Source organism: Cebidichthys violaceus, unplaced genomic scaffold (assembly GCF_023349555.1).
Source record: "Cebidichthys violaceus isolate CVI_PGR_0920_01 unplaced genomic scaffold, fCebVio1.0.p SCAF_37, whole genome shotgun sequence".
Classification (NCBI taxonomy): Eukaryota; Metazoa; Chordata; class Actinopteri; order Perciformes; family Stichaeidae; genus Cebidichthys; species Cebidichthys violaceus.
In genome coordinates, this window is record NW_027176561.1 from 434,936 (window position 1) to 451,710 (window position 16,775).

General features: G+C 42.5%; 1 protein-coding gene across 1 annotated transcript in view; it reads left to right on the forward strand.

Moving 5' to 3' along the window:
- Window positions 1–10,160, forward strand: part of fgf22 (fibroblast growth factor 22) — a 29,485-nt gene extending 19,325 nt beyond the window's left edge. Inside the window, exons 2-3 of the mRNA XM_068726043.1 lie at window positions 6,449–6,552; window positions 8,095–10,160. Of these exons, the coding sequence (XP_068582144.1) occupies window positions 6,449–6,552; window positions 8,095–8,289 (299 nt within the window). The 3' untranslated portion in view covers window positions 8,290–10,160. The remainder of the gene's footprint in view (window positions 1–6,448; window positions 6,553–8,094) is intronic.
- The last annotated feature ends 6,615 nt before the right edge of the window (window positions 10,161–16,775 follow it).

Here is a 16,775-nt window from a genome sequence, read left to right on the forward strand (position 1 = left end):
TTTTGTGGCTCAACATTATGTTGTCAGGGAATAAACGATGGCCTCTGCCCCAAATCAATGTCACGATTATGCTTTATGGACTATTAAATGAAAGGGCAGTGTGCAATCGTTGCTTGTGTTTCTTGGCTGCTTTTCAGACTGCAGGTAAAACTGATCCAAATCAGATTCTCTTTTTATTGTAACTAAAAATAACTTTTTATTATCAGCTTATTCAGAAAAGTCACATGATAACTGATATTGCTGGTTTGTGCCACATTGGAGTCTAAATTTCATCTTAATATTGTGACCGTCTTGGATACACCTAAAGCTTCAGTATGTTATAATCCAGTGGTGGCAAAAAAGTAGCTTGTATCTCACAAAGGATTACAATTTTTTTTAAAAACAAAGTCACTTTGTAAAAAAAGACAAAAAAAATACTATTTTAATGAGGAACATTTGTGTGTGTGTGTGTGTGTGTGTTAGAGAAAAATGTGTGTGTCTGATTTTTACATTACAGTCATTTAGCAAATGCTTTTATTCAAAAACACTTACAATTCAGTATCTACACACCGTAGGCACAGCTACAGGAGCAATTTTGGGGTTATGTGTCTTGCTCAAGGGCACATTGACATGAGACTAGCGGAGCAGGAGCCGGGGATCGAACTGACAACCCTCTGATTGAAAGGCGGCCCTGCTCTCCACTTAGCCACGGTCATCCCGGAGCTACTTAGCATTGCGAGCAACAGATGTGACGTCGAGCACAACTTCACTAAAGTCCACAACAACTTTTGAGGACTTTCCAGCTGGTATAGCAGTCTATGAACAGAGAAGATACTGGAGCTGTAAGCAACGCTAAAAAGAGGACAGTCTCTGTTCACCAAACTGACAAAGAAGGTCCACGCTTCGATTAGAAGCAGAAAAATCACTTTGCAAATGGTGGGATTGTAATAAACTATGACTTCGTAGGCCGAAAAATTATAAAAGGACCTTGAAAGCAATACAGACATTGTGTTGCGCTCAGAGGAAAAGGGCTTGGAGACTCCTTCTGTCTAATAAGGCGTATAATGTGTCATCTGAACACATCTAAAGGCAAATCTTTGTGGTTAATCTCTCTCCAAGAACTCTGTTGTGCTAAAAGGGATATTAGTGGTGTTACATGGTGTTACACTCAGCTGTACACACGAAAAAGTGATGAAAGTAATTGTGTAAAGAAAGAAAAAGGAGACCTCTGCCTGCAGGGAACCACTCGCACGATAGAAAAGTTGTCTCGGTCCTATTTTTTGGTTGTTAAATTATTGTGACGTCTTCTGACAAAAAACATAAATACAGGTGAATGATGATGATGAAGTTGTGGCATATTGACAATTAGATGACTGATCACAGAGACAGTTAGAGGTGGCTAAAGGTCTATTTAACTTTGCTAATACATGGCAATCCCCACTGGGTAGTTTATGTCATTGCTTTGTAACCCTGTACACACCAGTCCAGTGTTTGGAAGACTTAACATTTTTGGAAAAGCTCAGTATTGGGGTGAGAAAAACTACAATTTTTAGTGGGAACAACGAAGCTCAAACCTGCGCAAATTGGCTGTGACTGTCGGATTGTCAGTTTCAGAAAGTTACAAACATTTTTGGATGCAGCTGACACCTTCTGTGCTCATTCATGCAGCTCATTCATTAGCGTGAGTTCATCTGCAGATGCTGAGTTAAACTTACAGAAAGACAAAACTCGTCTGGATGTGCTTTGTTAAACAGAAATTGCCACCACACAGGTTTTCTTGCGTATCAATGTAAAAACGGTATCAACCACAAAGGTATTAGAGAGAGCTGTGGTGTCCATGAGCCAAAGTCTCATAAATGTACTAACACAAAAACACAAAAATTGTTTGCAGGTTGCACATTTCCCTTTTGGAACTAAGCAAACGAAACCAATCCTTCTCCACAAGTGTTGGTATTTTACTGTACATTCAAGGGTTAATGTCCAAGTTTCCATATCACACCACCTGTGATGGCCTCCACTAGAGCGCCTGTTCTCATGGTAATATCTCAAGGTGTTTAAAGCAATAGTGAGTGATGCAGCCTTTGTCTGTGCCGATACACACAGGCGGCTGCTTCGCCCAGTACCAGACCCTTCGAGGGGGTCATGGCAGATCAAAGGTGCTGGTCACAGCCATTAGGCCCGGCAGCCCAGACCCGACATGAAAAGCTTGTGTTTTGAAAAGGAGGGCAGAAGGAAAAAAACAACAGGGCCCGCTTCGTTTAAAAAGCAAGCAAACTGTGAAATAATTGAAAAGGTATGTCAATCAAGGGCAGGAGCACAGCGGGAACTCCAAGATTCCCAGGCTCCGCTCTGGTCGAGCACTGAGCCATGGAGGGCTGCTCAAGGGGGCAACCCAAGAAATTAAAGACCTGAGAAAAGGAATAAAAAAGAAGACGGGAGGAAAGGAGCAGGAAAAATCTCTTTTCCTCACTCGCTCTTTGCTCAGTCTTTCACTCTTTTCTGCTTCAAATTTGTGATGAAAGGAACCATTTTGCCACACTTTTGTAGAGCCCCATTGAGAGCGCTTGGTCATTAATAAGATCTTGTCTAGCTCTTCACCTCTCAGGTGAGTAACAAAGACTTATTCGGGGGCGGCAGCCATTGGAAGCGCCTGCCCCCACCACCGAGACCCCCATCTTATAACCAGCACCTTCACCCTGTACTCGCTCCCTCCTCCTCCCCCATACCATGAGTCTGACAAAAGGGAACCCCGTGAGAGTGTCTCTCTCTTTCCTTTCTGCCTTTTTTTTTTTTTTCAAAGTCAGAAAAGGCTTGAATGATCTGACGTTGGGCTAACGTCCAAAAAATGGGGGACGGAAAGAGAAGAAAGAGTAAAAAAAAAAAAACTGGGTAAAAGACTTTTTCTATGCTTTTAAAAATCCCATAGAGGAGAAATAAATGGCAAGTCCACAGTTGACTAGACATGTATAGTGCAGGATTTGCTTGTAATGGCAGCTTGAGCTTATTGACAGTCCCAGCCAAAACATGTCAAAGGTTAAGAGATCTTGCCAATTGCAAGTGGGAAGCCAAAAGTACCTTTTTCATGAGCTCAATGGGGCCATCAGTTGATACTTGCTCAGCAGAACGCGGGGAGCAGGAGTGACCTTCAGTTTCCAATGCAACTCAGGGACAAAGAATTAATTTGTCTCAGTTGTTTCTCTCTCTTCTTTCTAATTGTGATTTTGTTCAAAAGATTTGAAAGTGTTCTTGAAGGAAAATCGTTCACAGCTTAAAAAAAAAAACACAAGAAAAAAAGATAATTTTATCAGCGCAAAAGTGTTAAAAGTTCTTACAAATTTAGACCAGACCACAAGTTATTAACAGGGTTTATTAAAGAGAGGAAATGTTCAGTTTGCAGGGGCCAAAAAAGTAAAAAATTAATAGTTTTAGGATTTCTTAAGAACCACCAACAATCAAAAAGAAATGATAAATGATAAAAGAAAAAATGTAAACGTTTCAGTCAAAAATGAGTACTAGCATACGGCCTTTCCTTCCAGTAAAGTGACCTTTGGATTTCAGCAGTTAGGAAAACCCTCTAATAGCTTGAAATACCTCACTCTGATTTCTCAGGCTTTCAACACAATGGAGTGACTTTTCAAAGGGGGGACTGTGAGTTATATGGATCTAACTGGTCTTTATAGATGTGTGGTCAAGCGTCCAGAGCCCGAGTGATTCCTCGAGACAATGTGAAATCCCCATTTCATGTGCTCAGATCTTTTGTGTCTGCTGGCTGCTACACCAGCATGTATGAATGAAATGACATGAAGGCTACCTGTGAGACTAGAGGAGAGAAAGTATTTAATGCGCTGTAGAGATTTGTTGAAGTGCTTCACAAAATCGCTACAGATATCAGCCATCAGAGGACCCCTCAAATTTAAAAAATACATTTCTTCAAGACTATTTTTTAGCTTTAACGCTTTTTTTCTTCTTCTTCTAATTTGAAACTCTGTTCACTAACAACTCTTTGCAATGTCTCAGATGTGACAAACATCCTTCCAACACACCTACTGTGCCTGGAAACTCAAACCAGCAAATAATGGCTGGCACCACTTACAGGCACCAGCGGTTTTCATTGGCCTGGGCTAATCCCCCATAAACCCTTGCAGCGCTCCAATCACCAGACGGGGCCTCGGCTAATTGCTTACGAGTCCCTTGCACGCTCCAGGTGCCACCGTAGCACACCCGGTGTTTGTAAACACAGCTCGTAAAGAGGAGGCTGCCATCAAAGTGTTAACGTTTCCTCGGAGGATCAGAGGCACGGCAGGAATGATAGGGGTGCAGCTGGGCTGGTACCTGGACGGACCCGACGGAGGCATTCCCCTCCTTCCCTGCAGCTGTGGCGAGCGGATAGAGGGCTTCATTTACACGGCCCTGTCAGAGAAGAAAGACACTCAACAGGAGTTTGTGTTTGTTTACCTTCCTCGTGGTTTCTTTTCCTGCTTTTCACTCTTTGTACTTCCTTGTGCCTGTGCCTGAAGTAGATGACCTCACTTGGTAAGCACGACTGGGGATGTTCAGAGCAGAGCTAAAAAACAGTTGGGAGATAGTTGCGTGTTTAGAATGATGGGAGCAGCAGATGTATGTTTTTTTTGAACGTTTCGGAGCCCTTCAGATGTGCTCATTGAGCGTAGGCAGGTTTGCGTGGATGAATGGGTCAACACACTTTAACACGGGACACGATAATGTTCACTTCCCATTTTCAACCGACTGTCAACTTTGCTTTTTTTTTTGTCAGCATGACCACAATCGTTCCCAAACCTCAACCAAGTGTTTATTATTGAAACCATGAAAACGAAGCTCCCACAAGCTTAGCAAAGTGGTCATTTTAGCCCAAACCACAAGCTTTCTGAAACCTTAACCAAGTACTTCTTCTAACCCAAACCATGATCTTTCCCTAAACTTAACTTTACTTAACATTTTGGTGACTAACCAAACCTTTACTATAGCGTCGTCACATCATCACACAGAAATAAGAGAGTTCTGTCAGACACACACAAATAATGTCATCCTGGTAATCGGGACGTAAGATCAGAAAATGTTCTATGGATAAAAAAAATAATAAATACAACTTGTGTTAATAAAGAAAGACTTGAAAATGCGAGAACCTACCCTTTAAAGTCTGTTCTAAAACAAATATATAAATCGTTATTTCATCTAAAAACATATTAAGTCGAGCCTTTTAGTTCAGCTTTAATGTTAAAATCTGGATTTGCGCGAATAAATAGGTAGAAGAAACTGCATTGCAGGAGAATCATTACCTGTGAAACCCATGGGGTGAGCGTTTATTTTTCATTGCTGGACGGGTTTAACCAGCGACACTGCTCAGGAACTCAGTCACTGCCGTGAACAAGACTTGCGGTTGTACCAAAGCAGCTGGGGTTCGGTCAGTTGGGTGGCCAGACCAGTGGCCCGCTGCGGCTTTTATGACTACTTCATTTCCTACCAGCTTTGGGTCACCGTGTCCTTCAACACCTTGATCTGGTACTTTGTTTACAACATCTTTCCAAAGCCAACAATCCCTTTTTCCACAAATATCCCACAGTGCCTAACCTTTGAGCAGCAACATTGCATGTTTTCTTTCCACAGACGTGGTTTTCAGGGGTGTAAAAAGAAGATTTTGTGGCCTGATCAGATAGCAGGCCGCATCAGGGCGCTTTTGAAGGTGTAAGTGGGCGATTTAAGCCAGAAAAAAAAAAAAAAAAATCATCCAAAAGAGAGCTTCATCTCCAGCAATTAGCTGCTATTCAGAACCATGCGGTAAGCCTTAAGGTCATCTCCAAAACATCTCCCTGTCGCAGCCATGACAATTGCTGTGTGCCGTTATTTTTGCATGCGGACAAAAAACAGATCAAGAGTGAGCCACATGGGACTTGTTTGCAATCAGTGCCCAGAGGAAACAATTAGGTCACAAGCTTGCCAGCTTTTTTTCGCGAGGTGAAGTGAGTTGGAGAGTCTGCTCAAGTGGCCGGCAGACAAGGGTTTTGTGTCCCTCAGTAAACAAAACTGGGCATCATGAGGGTGGAGTGTCACATCTGGAGCTAGGAGGCTTGAATGGATGCATGCAGTGAGGCAGAATGACACTGTTTATGTGTGTGCTACAGAAGTGCGTGTTACAAATTTGATGCATCTCAGGATGTAGTCCGAGACCGGGGTGTACAGATTAAGTTATTCAATTAAGCTTTAATAATTTCCCGCCTTTTCTGATATGATCAAATCTCAACCTTTTGTGCGAGACGCTCCAAACTCGACTGGTCTTCGCATGTCATGTGAATCTGTGTGTTGTTTTCTCTTGTTCTTGGCTCTATCCCCTCCCCAGAGCATACGGCTGTCTGGTATTCTAATCGCTAATGATAGAGTGGCTTTTGATGGGGAAACTCCCAAAAGCTACCTGTTTCTAACCCAGACTCTTGTTCCCTCTTTTATTTTCCAGGCCTGATGGAAATCCGATCTGTCAGTGTGGGAGTTGTTGCCATCAAATCTGTCAGCACCGGGCTGTACTTAGCTATGTCCAAGAAAGGCACGCTCTTTGGATCGGTGCGTATACAACCCGGCAACATTGTTTCTGCAGGTCAAGATGGGAGGGCTGGGAAAGGGAGGAGGGTGGTGAGGGTAGGGGAGGTATATATATATATATATATATATATATATATATATAGGGGTCCCAAATGAGTGCCTATCCAAACATGATGGATTCTGCAGCAGTAAAGGGAATCTTCTGCTGGGAAAGTCCAGAGAAAAGGTCAGAGTGCTGCAATCAATCATGGCTGTACACCTGGGCCACGGCTGACGATACCTGCAGCTTGAGTTGGCTTGTTCCACTGTCAAAATAAATAGCAGAGAGAAGACACCAGACCAGCAATGACAAAAAGCCAGCTGGGCTCCTTCAAAAGTCTTCGCGTGCCATCTGCCAATTGATGTTTCACACAGCAAGCTTTCAAAAGTAATCACCTCTCTTTGTTATAACCAGCCGCACATCAGACCTGAGGTGTGTGGTGTCTAGCTCATGTACTTACATCTTGGAAAAGGGGAAATCAGGGACAAGCAATCAGTCAGCAGCAGTGATAAGAGAAGTGCCGTCAACAAGCGAACACAGTAAATAAGACATAAGCAGATCTGAAGACCCGGGCCTGAAAGCTCCCATAATAACAAAAAAGGCAGGTGAATCCCGCCAGGCTCATACTACCCTGATGCTATCACAGACAGGGCCTCATTATGGCCGCACGATTACGATCTGGAAAAGGGAATGCAGCAGAACCTCTTGTCACTACAATATCTTTCAAGGCTCAAAAGTGGCTTTGCTGACTGTTGGATTATCTTCACAGATTAATATACCTGAATACAAAGCTCTTAATTTCATCAGAAAAGAGATAGCGGATTTGATAGAACATAACATTACATTTTGAAAAAGGTTTGGTTTTATTTCCGACTTTGTTCATTCTTATTACTTTGAGTGCATTACCTGTTCTGTTCACCCACATTATTCTGAATATTTGTGTTTAAATGTGTGGTATTTTGGGGGGTTTGAGCTTTGTTCCTGCAACTGAAACCCTGAAAGGATGGCATTCAAAAATAGCAAGATTTCATTCCAGTATCAATGTCCCAGTTACTCAGGATATTTCGCAGACCTCATTGTGATCCAGCTTTCAGTGATTGGTCCAGATGAAAACTTACGTGTGGGGCCTGTAGCTTGTTCCAAGTAACCAGAACATTGTTTCTGGAAGGACATGTTGCTTTGAGGTTTTTATTTCTTAAATGAATTGAGCAGCACAAATGAAATTCCACTGACATAAACTGTATTTGGTTGATGGAAAATTTGTTTCAGAGGTGGATAGAAAATTATGTTTTTTGACAATTTATGTAAACTAAGTCTTTAATTCTAGACTAAAAACGTCCATTGTGGCTTCGAAAAGACAAAACCAGTGAAATACTGCAAAAACACTATAAACTACACACACCTAGGAAATCTTTTACTGCAACAACAGACATTAACCTTTGTGCACTTCTTGGAAGCTGGCCTAATCCAGCACAGCAGGAATAGCCTCTACAACCTCTCCGTCTTCCTCCCTCTGCTCACAGGTGAAGTACAACCCGAGCTGCAAGTTCAAGGAGCGCATTGAGGAGAACGGCTACAACACGTACGCCTCCCTCCGTTGGAAGCACAGCGGCAGGCAGATGTTTGTTTCGCTGAACGGCCGGGGGAAGCCACGGCGGGGTCACAAGGCTCGACGGAGACACCCGTCCACTCATTTCCTGCCCATGCTCCCCTCCTAGCTGCCCAAGTCTGAACTCTGACCGGCAACCGGCTGACTGGCTCACACTAGTGTCGATCCGGCCGTGAAGGCAATCCATATTTTTATTATTCCATCCTCCTGTCACATAAATGTACATTTGTTGAGGGCTGTAACAATTGTAGATTTAGTATAATATGTACTTTTTAAGTTATTTTCTCTAATGACGTTCAGTAATACAATAAATATACAGTAGGATTATACTATATCCAGGCATCTGTCTGGCTACAGTATCGGTCTGTGTGTCTGAACTGCATGTAAAGGCTGTAAGAGGACTGAAAAGGGACAGCAAGGTTATTCTAGATGCTCCGCTAATTCAGAGCGGAAGCATATGATAGACTCTACAATTACATTTTCACACACATTTCTCATCTTCATCACATGTTGACCACCATTTTAAACCTATGAGAAATTGAAAAACGATAATACGATAATAAGATAATGCAACACCGTTTCACATATGATACATTCACATACTGTATATTGGTACATGGTTTATCACGTGTCAAACAGCATTTCACTGAATTATCGTACAGGTATAATGTGGTTTTTGGACATTTTACACGTGAAATGGAAAAGATGAATGTTTCACGTGTGATATTTTTTAGAAGGCTAAATAAGACTACTTTTAGGCCAATGAAAATAAAAGAAGTTATAACAAAATAGGTATCCATACACCAGAATCAAATTTAAGTGAAGTAAAGTTGTGAGGATTTACTTCATTATAATCTCTATAGATTACGTAAAATGGAACCCACAGGCTGTCGTCTGACGATGATCTAGCTTTTTATTGGCTTAAAATACGCTCGTAAACGAGCTACTTGTGAAACAACCCGGTCGTTATACTCGGCGTCTCTCAACTCCAGTCACGCACCTCAAGTTGCTAATCGGAGTGTTAACAAGGAACGAGAAACCAAATAATTAATGAACAATTGGGGGGGGGGGGGACTTGGACTCATGCCCTCTGTAGTTCTAAAATCCGGTCTATATGACGCTGCTGCAAATCCAACATCCTCACTGTTGCTTGGGATATACTGTACTGACACTACTGGATAAGAGACACTGATCTGCACCTGAACTGTGCAGACGAGATGGAGATCTCTACTGACTGAAACGCATCGATTAATGAACTGTTCTGTCTGTATATGTCTATGCATGACAAGAACACGAAGCTAACTACTGGGATTACATGCTGGATTTTCTGAGAAGACCTTTGTATGTTTGCGCATGCTTCTGTCGGACTGCTTCTCCCATTCAACAACCCACGGCTAATAGAGTAGGAATCAGTATCAGAAAAAAAAAAGAAAAAATGCAACGTCTCATCTAGTCTCTGATTCTTTGTCCGTAGGTCAGTTGTGAAATTGAAAAAAAAATATACGTTTTGAGTCATTTAACGCATTATAGCAGACATAGGTAAAGCAGATGTCACATAGCAGCAACTTCATTAATTTTGTACACAGTAGTAAAGGGTTATTACATACTGCCTCTCTCTTAAGTCTTGCTAACATTTTCTCAACAAGGCTGTTGCTAATAGAACATTTAATATATTTAAAACATTTTGTACTCTAACTGTTTGAAGTTGATGTTTATTGTTATTGTCTACTTTTTGTGTTGGATTGTAGTCATACTGTTTAAAAAAATAAGGGAAAAAAAAAAGAAAGTAATCAAGTCCATATTCAGCTCATTTTATATGGTATTACTACTGGATATCGGTACACTTGTGATCCACTTATCATAAACAGCTGTCAAGCTCTAGGCCAGTAATAGTAGGTTGTATATAAGGCCAAAATCTCAGAACAAACAGTCTTTAGATTCATTTCAGCAAAGTAAAATCATGTGAGTGCCTTGGTCCATGCTGAGTTTGGTAAACTTCAATAAAAAATGTGGATAAATCATGAGTCATGGCTCCCTGCCTTGCGCTACAGTAGCGAGCCGTTTGCAAATCATGTGTCCCAAAATGGCATTTTAATCTTGTCTCGCGCGTGACGCTGATTGTTAAGCGTCGGTAACATCTCCATCAGAGCTCTCAGACATAATCCCCCTCCTCATCATAATCATGACAAAACTCACAGCAGGAGAGGCGTTGATGTGGAGGACCTCCCCGCGTCTGATGAAAGGTCCGCGGTTGTGAACTATGCACCCGAGCATCAAGGTCATTTACACACAGACGAGCCCTCCAGTGGCACAGGAGGCCACTCGGGTCTTTTCAGCCAACAGAAAGGAGAGTCGGGGATGAATAGTGGCTGTTTGGGGTGAATAAAGGCCAACCTTTCAGCTTGTCATAATGTGAGATTACTGTGACGGGGGTACATGTCTGGTCAGGATGGCGTGAAGTCACACTGTAGTTCAGCTCCACAGGTCTGGGTGCAGCGCACCAGTATGGGGGGTCTGGCGGTACTGTTGCCATGCAAATGTCTTTGTCCTCAGCTGTGCACCCTTGAGGGATTGTTAGCATTTAAAAAAAAAGAAGTAAAGACTACTTGTAAATGTCCCCTTTGTTGCTGTTGTATTCTAACTGTAAAATATAGACATGCCATTTGAAAGGAAAAGTACGCGCTCATTCACATTCCCGCCCTGCGTTAGATGAGATCGATACCACTTTCATGTCCGCACGTTTTAAAATGGAGCTTCCACCAGCAGACAGCTAACTTAGCTTAGCATAAAGACTGGAAACCAGGGGAAACAGCTGGTCAATCTCTGTCCAAAGGTACCAAAATCAGCCTACCAACACTAATCATAATGCATCTAGTTTGTCTTATCTGTACAAAAGTATAAAAAGTTTCCCTGCAACCAGCGGAGACCTTAAACGGCAAATTTTCATGTTCACATTTAATTTTTTGTACAAGCTAGCAAGCTCGCAGTACTACAATGTTGCATGTATATGATATATATTTCAGCTGTTTTGCTTTCTATACAGATGTGCAGAATACAGTACATTTCCGTTTTACAGGTACCTCTGAACATCTGATTGGTATCCAACCCTCAGCAGGCACAGACACACTTAAACATGCACGGCACAAGGCGATCCCATTTTCTGCCTGTTCTCTCGATTCACTCGCCTCTTCGTCAGTTTGTCGTCCACCTTTTCTCCTCTACCTCTCTCTCTCTCTCTCTCTCTCTCTCTCTCTCTCTCTCTCTCCCCTTTTTTTTTTTTTTTTTTTAACCGTCCAAGAATCTCTCCTTTCTTCTCAGCCTGAGGGTGCGACTGGCTGTTGGTGCCAGTTCCAGGGACACCAAATGGGAGCTGTAATTATCATTGCTCCACCACTGTCCTGTCAGCGTGCTCGCCAGCAAAACAAGAGGGATCCTTTGGAAGTCCTGATCAAAAGCTTTGGCCTTTGATCACGAGGCAAAAGGAAAAACCTAAACACTGTGCAAAATCAACGAGGAATGTCCCAAAGGGAGCCCGGGAGAATGGAAGTGACAGCCATCCAGAAGACATCCTCAGCGCTCCTCCTCTGCCATGATGTGTTGATGTCCAGAGCACAGGTGTTTGGGCCGTGTTTGATCTGATCGGTGTAAACAGAAAAAGAGAGTGAGTCATGCGATGATGATGATGATGTTGTTGCTCAAGTGTCCGTCAGACAGCACCTGGTAGGCAGCGCAGCGCGTCACCCCTTTATGTTTCTGCACGGGCCTCTTACGCAATATGAATTTGCTTGAATTGTCTGCCCACTTACTAATAAGACACCGCAAAGCACATCGCGCCTTCACATCGGGGACATGCATGGAAGTAGCACTTGGCCGAAGGTGTTCTGCATGACCCAGTAAAAATAGAGAAAGGTAACATTGACTGCTTCAAAAATTAATTCGCAAAAAAAAAAAAAAAAAAAAAAGTAATCATAGAAGCCCATTTTGAGGGCCTTAGCCAAAATCTACAGGGGCACAAGTCATGCTGCTTCAGCGACAACAAACCACAGCCCCTGGAACCTTTGAAACCCTGTGTGGTCATTTTCTCTCACAGTGACTGAAAAGAACTGTGGTGGGTGGGAAAGAAAAAAAAAGAGCCCCTCGCCACTCATAATACCAATCTTATGTATGTAGACGAAAATGGGAGGGATGGGAGGGGTTGGGGGGTGGCAGACGGACTAAGGCACAATTTTAAAGCGCTTATTGAATTGCCATTACAGCTCCTGAGACTAATTGTGGCTGTTGTGTGTCTCTCGGTGGCCTAGGGGGCTCTGGAGTGGCCCTGTATGCTCTTACTCAGTGGGGTTTTCAGACCGAGTGGCCCTGAAAGAGAACAGGACCACCGTAGATCAATGGCAAACCTTTCACTCTTTCACAGGCCCTCGCTAATCCTTCTCATTTGTCTGCCATTTGTTGAGGCACATTCACAGCTCCCTGAATTTAGGATTAGGCCTTGTTTTGTTACAAAAACAGCCCAAGTTATAATGCTGAATAGATGGACTAAAGGGTGGACGACGGATGAGTGTGTATGCGAGTTTGTGAGCATGTGTGTGTGTGTCTGTGCGTGTGGTTATCAGGTATATACTACATACATGTATGTTTGACCAAATTCATGAGAGAGCAGAACCTGGAATCCCATTTCATGTCATAAGTGGTGCAACAATTATAGTTTGTAGCGTGGGAGAAAAAACGATTTGTGTCATGAAATTGTGTAAAATCAATCATATCCATAATTTGAAATGTATCCATGTTCACATTCATACTGTGATAATGGCCTGTATCAATGTCATAATGTCATTCACGTCACTGAGACAGGGAGTCTAGTATAGCGGCCTTGGAGCCCGGGTGAAGATAGAAGAGGGGATGACGTAGATAAACAAGTAGGGCAAGATTTCTAACGCAGGGGCAGAACGGGAGCCGGTCGCTGTTGACGGTCGGTGTGATGGGCAGCCAGAATCAGAATCAGAAGACGAGTGGGGAAGGAGACTATGGTTCATCAAAAAACCCCTCTGTTACGATTTGGCCGAGGTACACAGTGTTACTTGTCTAGGTGAAAGTTCAGAGGAGGAGTGACATCTCCGAATTAATCTGCGTGAAGTGAAGAAGATCCAATCTCTCTCGCGTGTTCTGTGGGCGTTCGTTACTGAGTTCCTAACAGCGAGATCCTGTGGCGTCTCACCACGAGTCAGATAGATAACAGTCTCTGAGCCGGCCGTTAGGTAAAGTCAAAGAAGCGGCTCATCAATGGCAAAAAAAACCCACACAACATTTTCCTTTGCGGAGGTTTTGTTGTAGCTTTAATGTTCACACAGCAACAACGATCTTAAAATTTGCAGAATCCTTCTCAACACTGTATATGCAAAACAATACCATATTTAACACAGTGCGATCATTTTGTCTTTATGTGGGACTAGAGGTCTGAATTTAAAATGTACAACAATGGACACGAGTGGGTGCATCATTCGCTTGTGTTTAGAACTTTAGAGGAGGCCCGATTGCCTGCAAGGTCGATAAAAAGGGGCAAAATTGGACAGAAATTATGTTTGAATATTCACACATAGGTTCGAACTATCAGAGCAGGGGTCACTAATAGGCGGACCGCAGTCCGGATCCGGACTCAGACGCCGTTATATCCGGACCCAGGACCTAAAACCGATAGATCAGGGGTCACTAATAGGCGGACCGCGGTCCGGATCCGGACCCAGACGCCGTTATATCCGGACCCAGGACCTAAAACCGATAGATAATTGAGAATTATTACATTTTGACGGAGCGCTTTTATTTTAACCGGCGCAGCTTTTCCAGCCTTTACGGCACTCGGTCAGCGGCGTAAATCACATCACGTGATGCAGCTCAGCCAATCAAATATGGGTATTCTGACAACTCGAGTGAGATGTAGACACACGGGGAGATGAGGAATGAGAACGAGGAGTAGGAGTATTATTACGTGAGTCAGAGAAGTTGTTTCACATGACGTTCTCCAAAGAGAGAGAAGTGGTCAGAGAGACCAGAGAGACCAGAGAGACCAGAGTCTTTAAACAACAATGAACAGACTCTTATAGGTTCATTCTCCCCACGGACAGTTTAAAACCAGTGTGTCTCAGATGTTCAGAGACTGTGGTGATTATTAAAAGCGATAATGTGAAGCGCCACTACGAGACAAAGCACAACTCTTTTGAGCAAACGTACTCACTCACATCTGAAATGAAGACACAGAAAATAAACCCAAGAGCCCAATATGATCACAATCCTAACACGTTAATTCACTGACCAACTATAATGTTAACAGAGATAACAGAGCTGAAACAAGTAGTTTAAAAATCACACATAAAGTGAAATGATTTTTTCTAAAATGAATTACCTCATTTGAACCTGAGGTGAAATGATTTTGTAACTATGCACCATCTTCTCTAAAATCCCATCTGAAATTAGACAAATTGTCTCATTAATGTGATTTGAAGTCAGCTCATGCATGAGATTTTGAAGGGCTTTAATTTTGAAAGGCTACGTCAGAATGTCCTGGTTCTCTCTGAGTGACACTTTGAGGTGCTTTGCTATTAAGATGCACATTTTTCAAAAGCTTTCTGTTATGTCAGTTATTCTTTAATCCAGCCCTTATTTTACTTGTAATGAGAAGAACATTTATTTATGTATTTCTATGTGTTATTTATAATCCATCCACTTAAATTTGAAAACTGAGAATAATAATTGTTAAATTATAATTGATGTGTACTTTCTTTATTTGATTTGACAGTTGTTGGCTACATACATACGTTGATATGACTGCAAGGCTACTAATATACATGGGACTAAATCATAGCGCAAGTTGAGGAAATTCCCTCTAACTGGACCTCGTTGAATTGTAATAATTCCTGGTCTATGGGTTACGCTTGTCGTCTTTTTGATTCTTCACAGTTCATTTTGTCCGTACTCCCTCTGGCGTTTCGGAGGATAATGCAACAAACAGCGAAGAATAAACACCCCAGTGCATGCTGGGAGCTGGCACGCACTCTGCCATGCGCGAGTATAAACAAAGTTTGGGAGTTCATCGGCTGCTTGAGGTGAATAAACATGGACTGCCCAAATTAACCAGTGGTCAAATATGCGCAAATGACAAGGGGGAATTTTGATTTTGCTTACTGAAGGTTTTTTCTTCAAAAATGTTTTGTGTTGTTACACAAATGTATAAATTTAAAGGGAATCACACAAAATAGGGCATAATAGGTTCAGGCGACCTTTTCGGCCAGCATGAACTTGTTTTGGTTTATCACTACATCAAAAGCAATGACTAAACTAAACTAACTCTTAAAACGTTCTTTTTCCACCAAATATGTAATGCTATAGATGAAAACATTTCCATACAGTTATGCAAACACGACTCCTACATGATGTAATGGCACAAATTGATTGAAACATTTCGTTAAGAACTTTGGAGCTACTTTAGAGGTAACGAACGGAAATAACAGCATTAAAGAGGTTCAAGTTTTCCACTTAGCTGCGGTATCATTTACCGTTGCACTGCTCGGTCCAAAAAATATGTAAAAAGAAAAATACAGGGCTTTATAACTGTTCCGCATGCTATCTTTTTCATATGTCCTCTTCTTCATCTGCGAGCAAAGACAGAGTTCACTGTCCTGAGTCTCCTTTTGAAAAATAAATAGTTCATAAGAAAGAAGGAAAGCATGAACAAATTGATTCATCACAGTCAAATACCTGCAAAGGAAATGCAATTTCATTAAAGTTGCAATGATTCCCTTTGAAGCCTAGAGTTTGTCCTCACCGGGCTCTGTCTGAACCTGAGAGTGTGCTCGGACAGTCTTGGCAGCCTGCAGCAGGGCCATCAGACTGGGGCCTTCTCATCACTGAGTGGATTAGTGTTCATGTCTGAAGCCACTTACTGGACATCAGACAGGGCTGCTGAGTGGCACATGCGCCACATTTCCCCTAAAGCCCTGCCATGCCACGCCACAGGTATGTGGGGCCGACCGGCCAAACCCCATGTCGGGCATTCTCCGGATGCCTGCAGTCGTGCCAAACACCGGGGGACAAGGTGAAGAGGAGGACGGAGGGATGATTGTGTGAATCAGAATGGATGAGAGGAAAAGTAAGGAAATCAAATGATTGTTATTCTCATATGGGCGGATAAACCGAAAAGAGTATTATTTTAGCAAGATGTACCGAGGAAGAAAATGAGAATTATTTGTTGGGTTGAAAGTTCGGGAGAGACAGAGTGTGGATGCGTGGTGACATTAGACTGTACTGTTGTATCGGTGGCGCAGGGGCCCAAAACAATTTCAGCTTTATCCAGCACCAAGTTATGGTCTCCATAATGGGAATTTAAAAGAATATAAATTAGATTTTTTTGCTTTCAGGCCGAGAGTTTGATGAGAAGGTTTAATACCTCTCTTGTGTCTGCACAGTAACTAGAGCCAGCAGACAGTTAGCGTAGCTTAGCGTAGCATAGAGCCTGGAAACAGGGACAAACAGCTAGTCTGGCTCTGTGCAAAGGTTATAAAATCCACCGACAAGCACCTCCAAAACTCCCTAATTAAGACATTA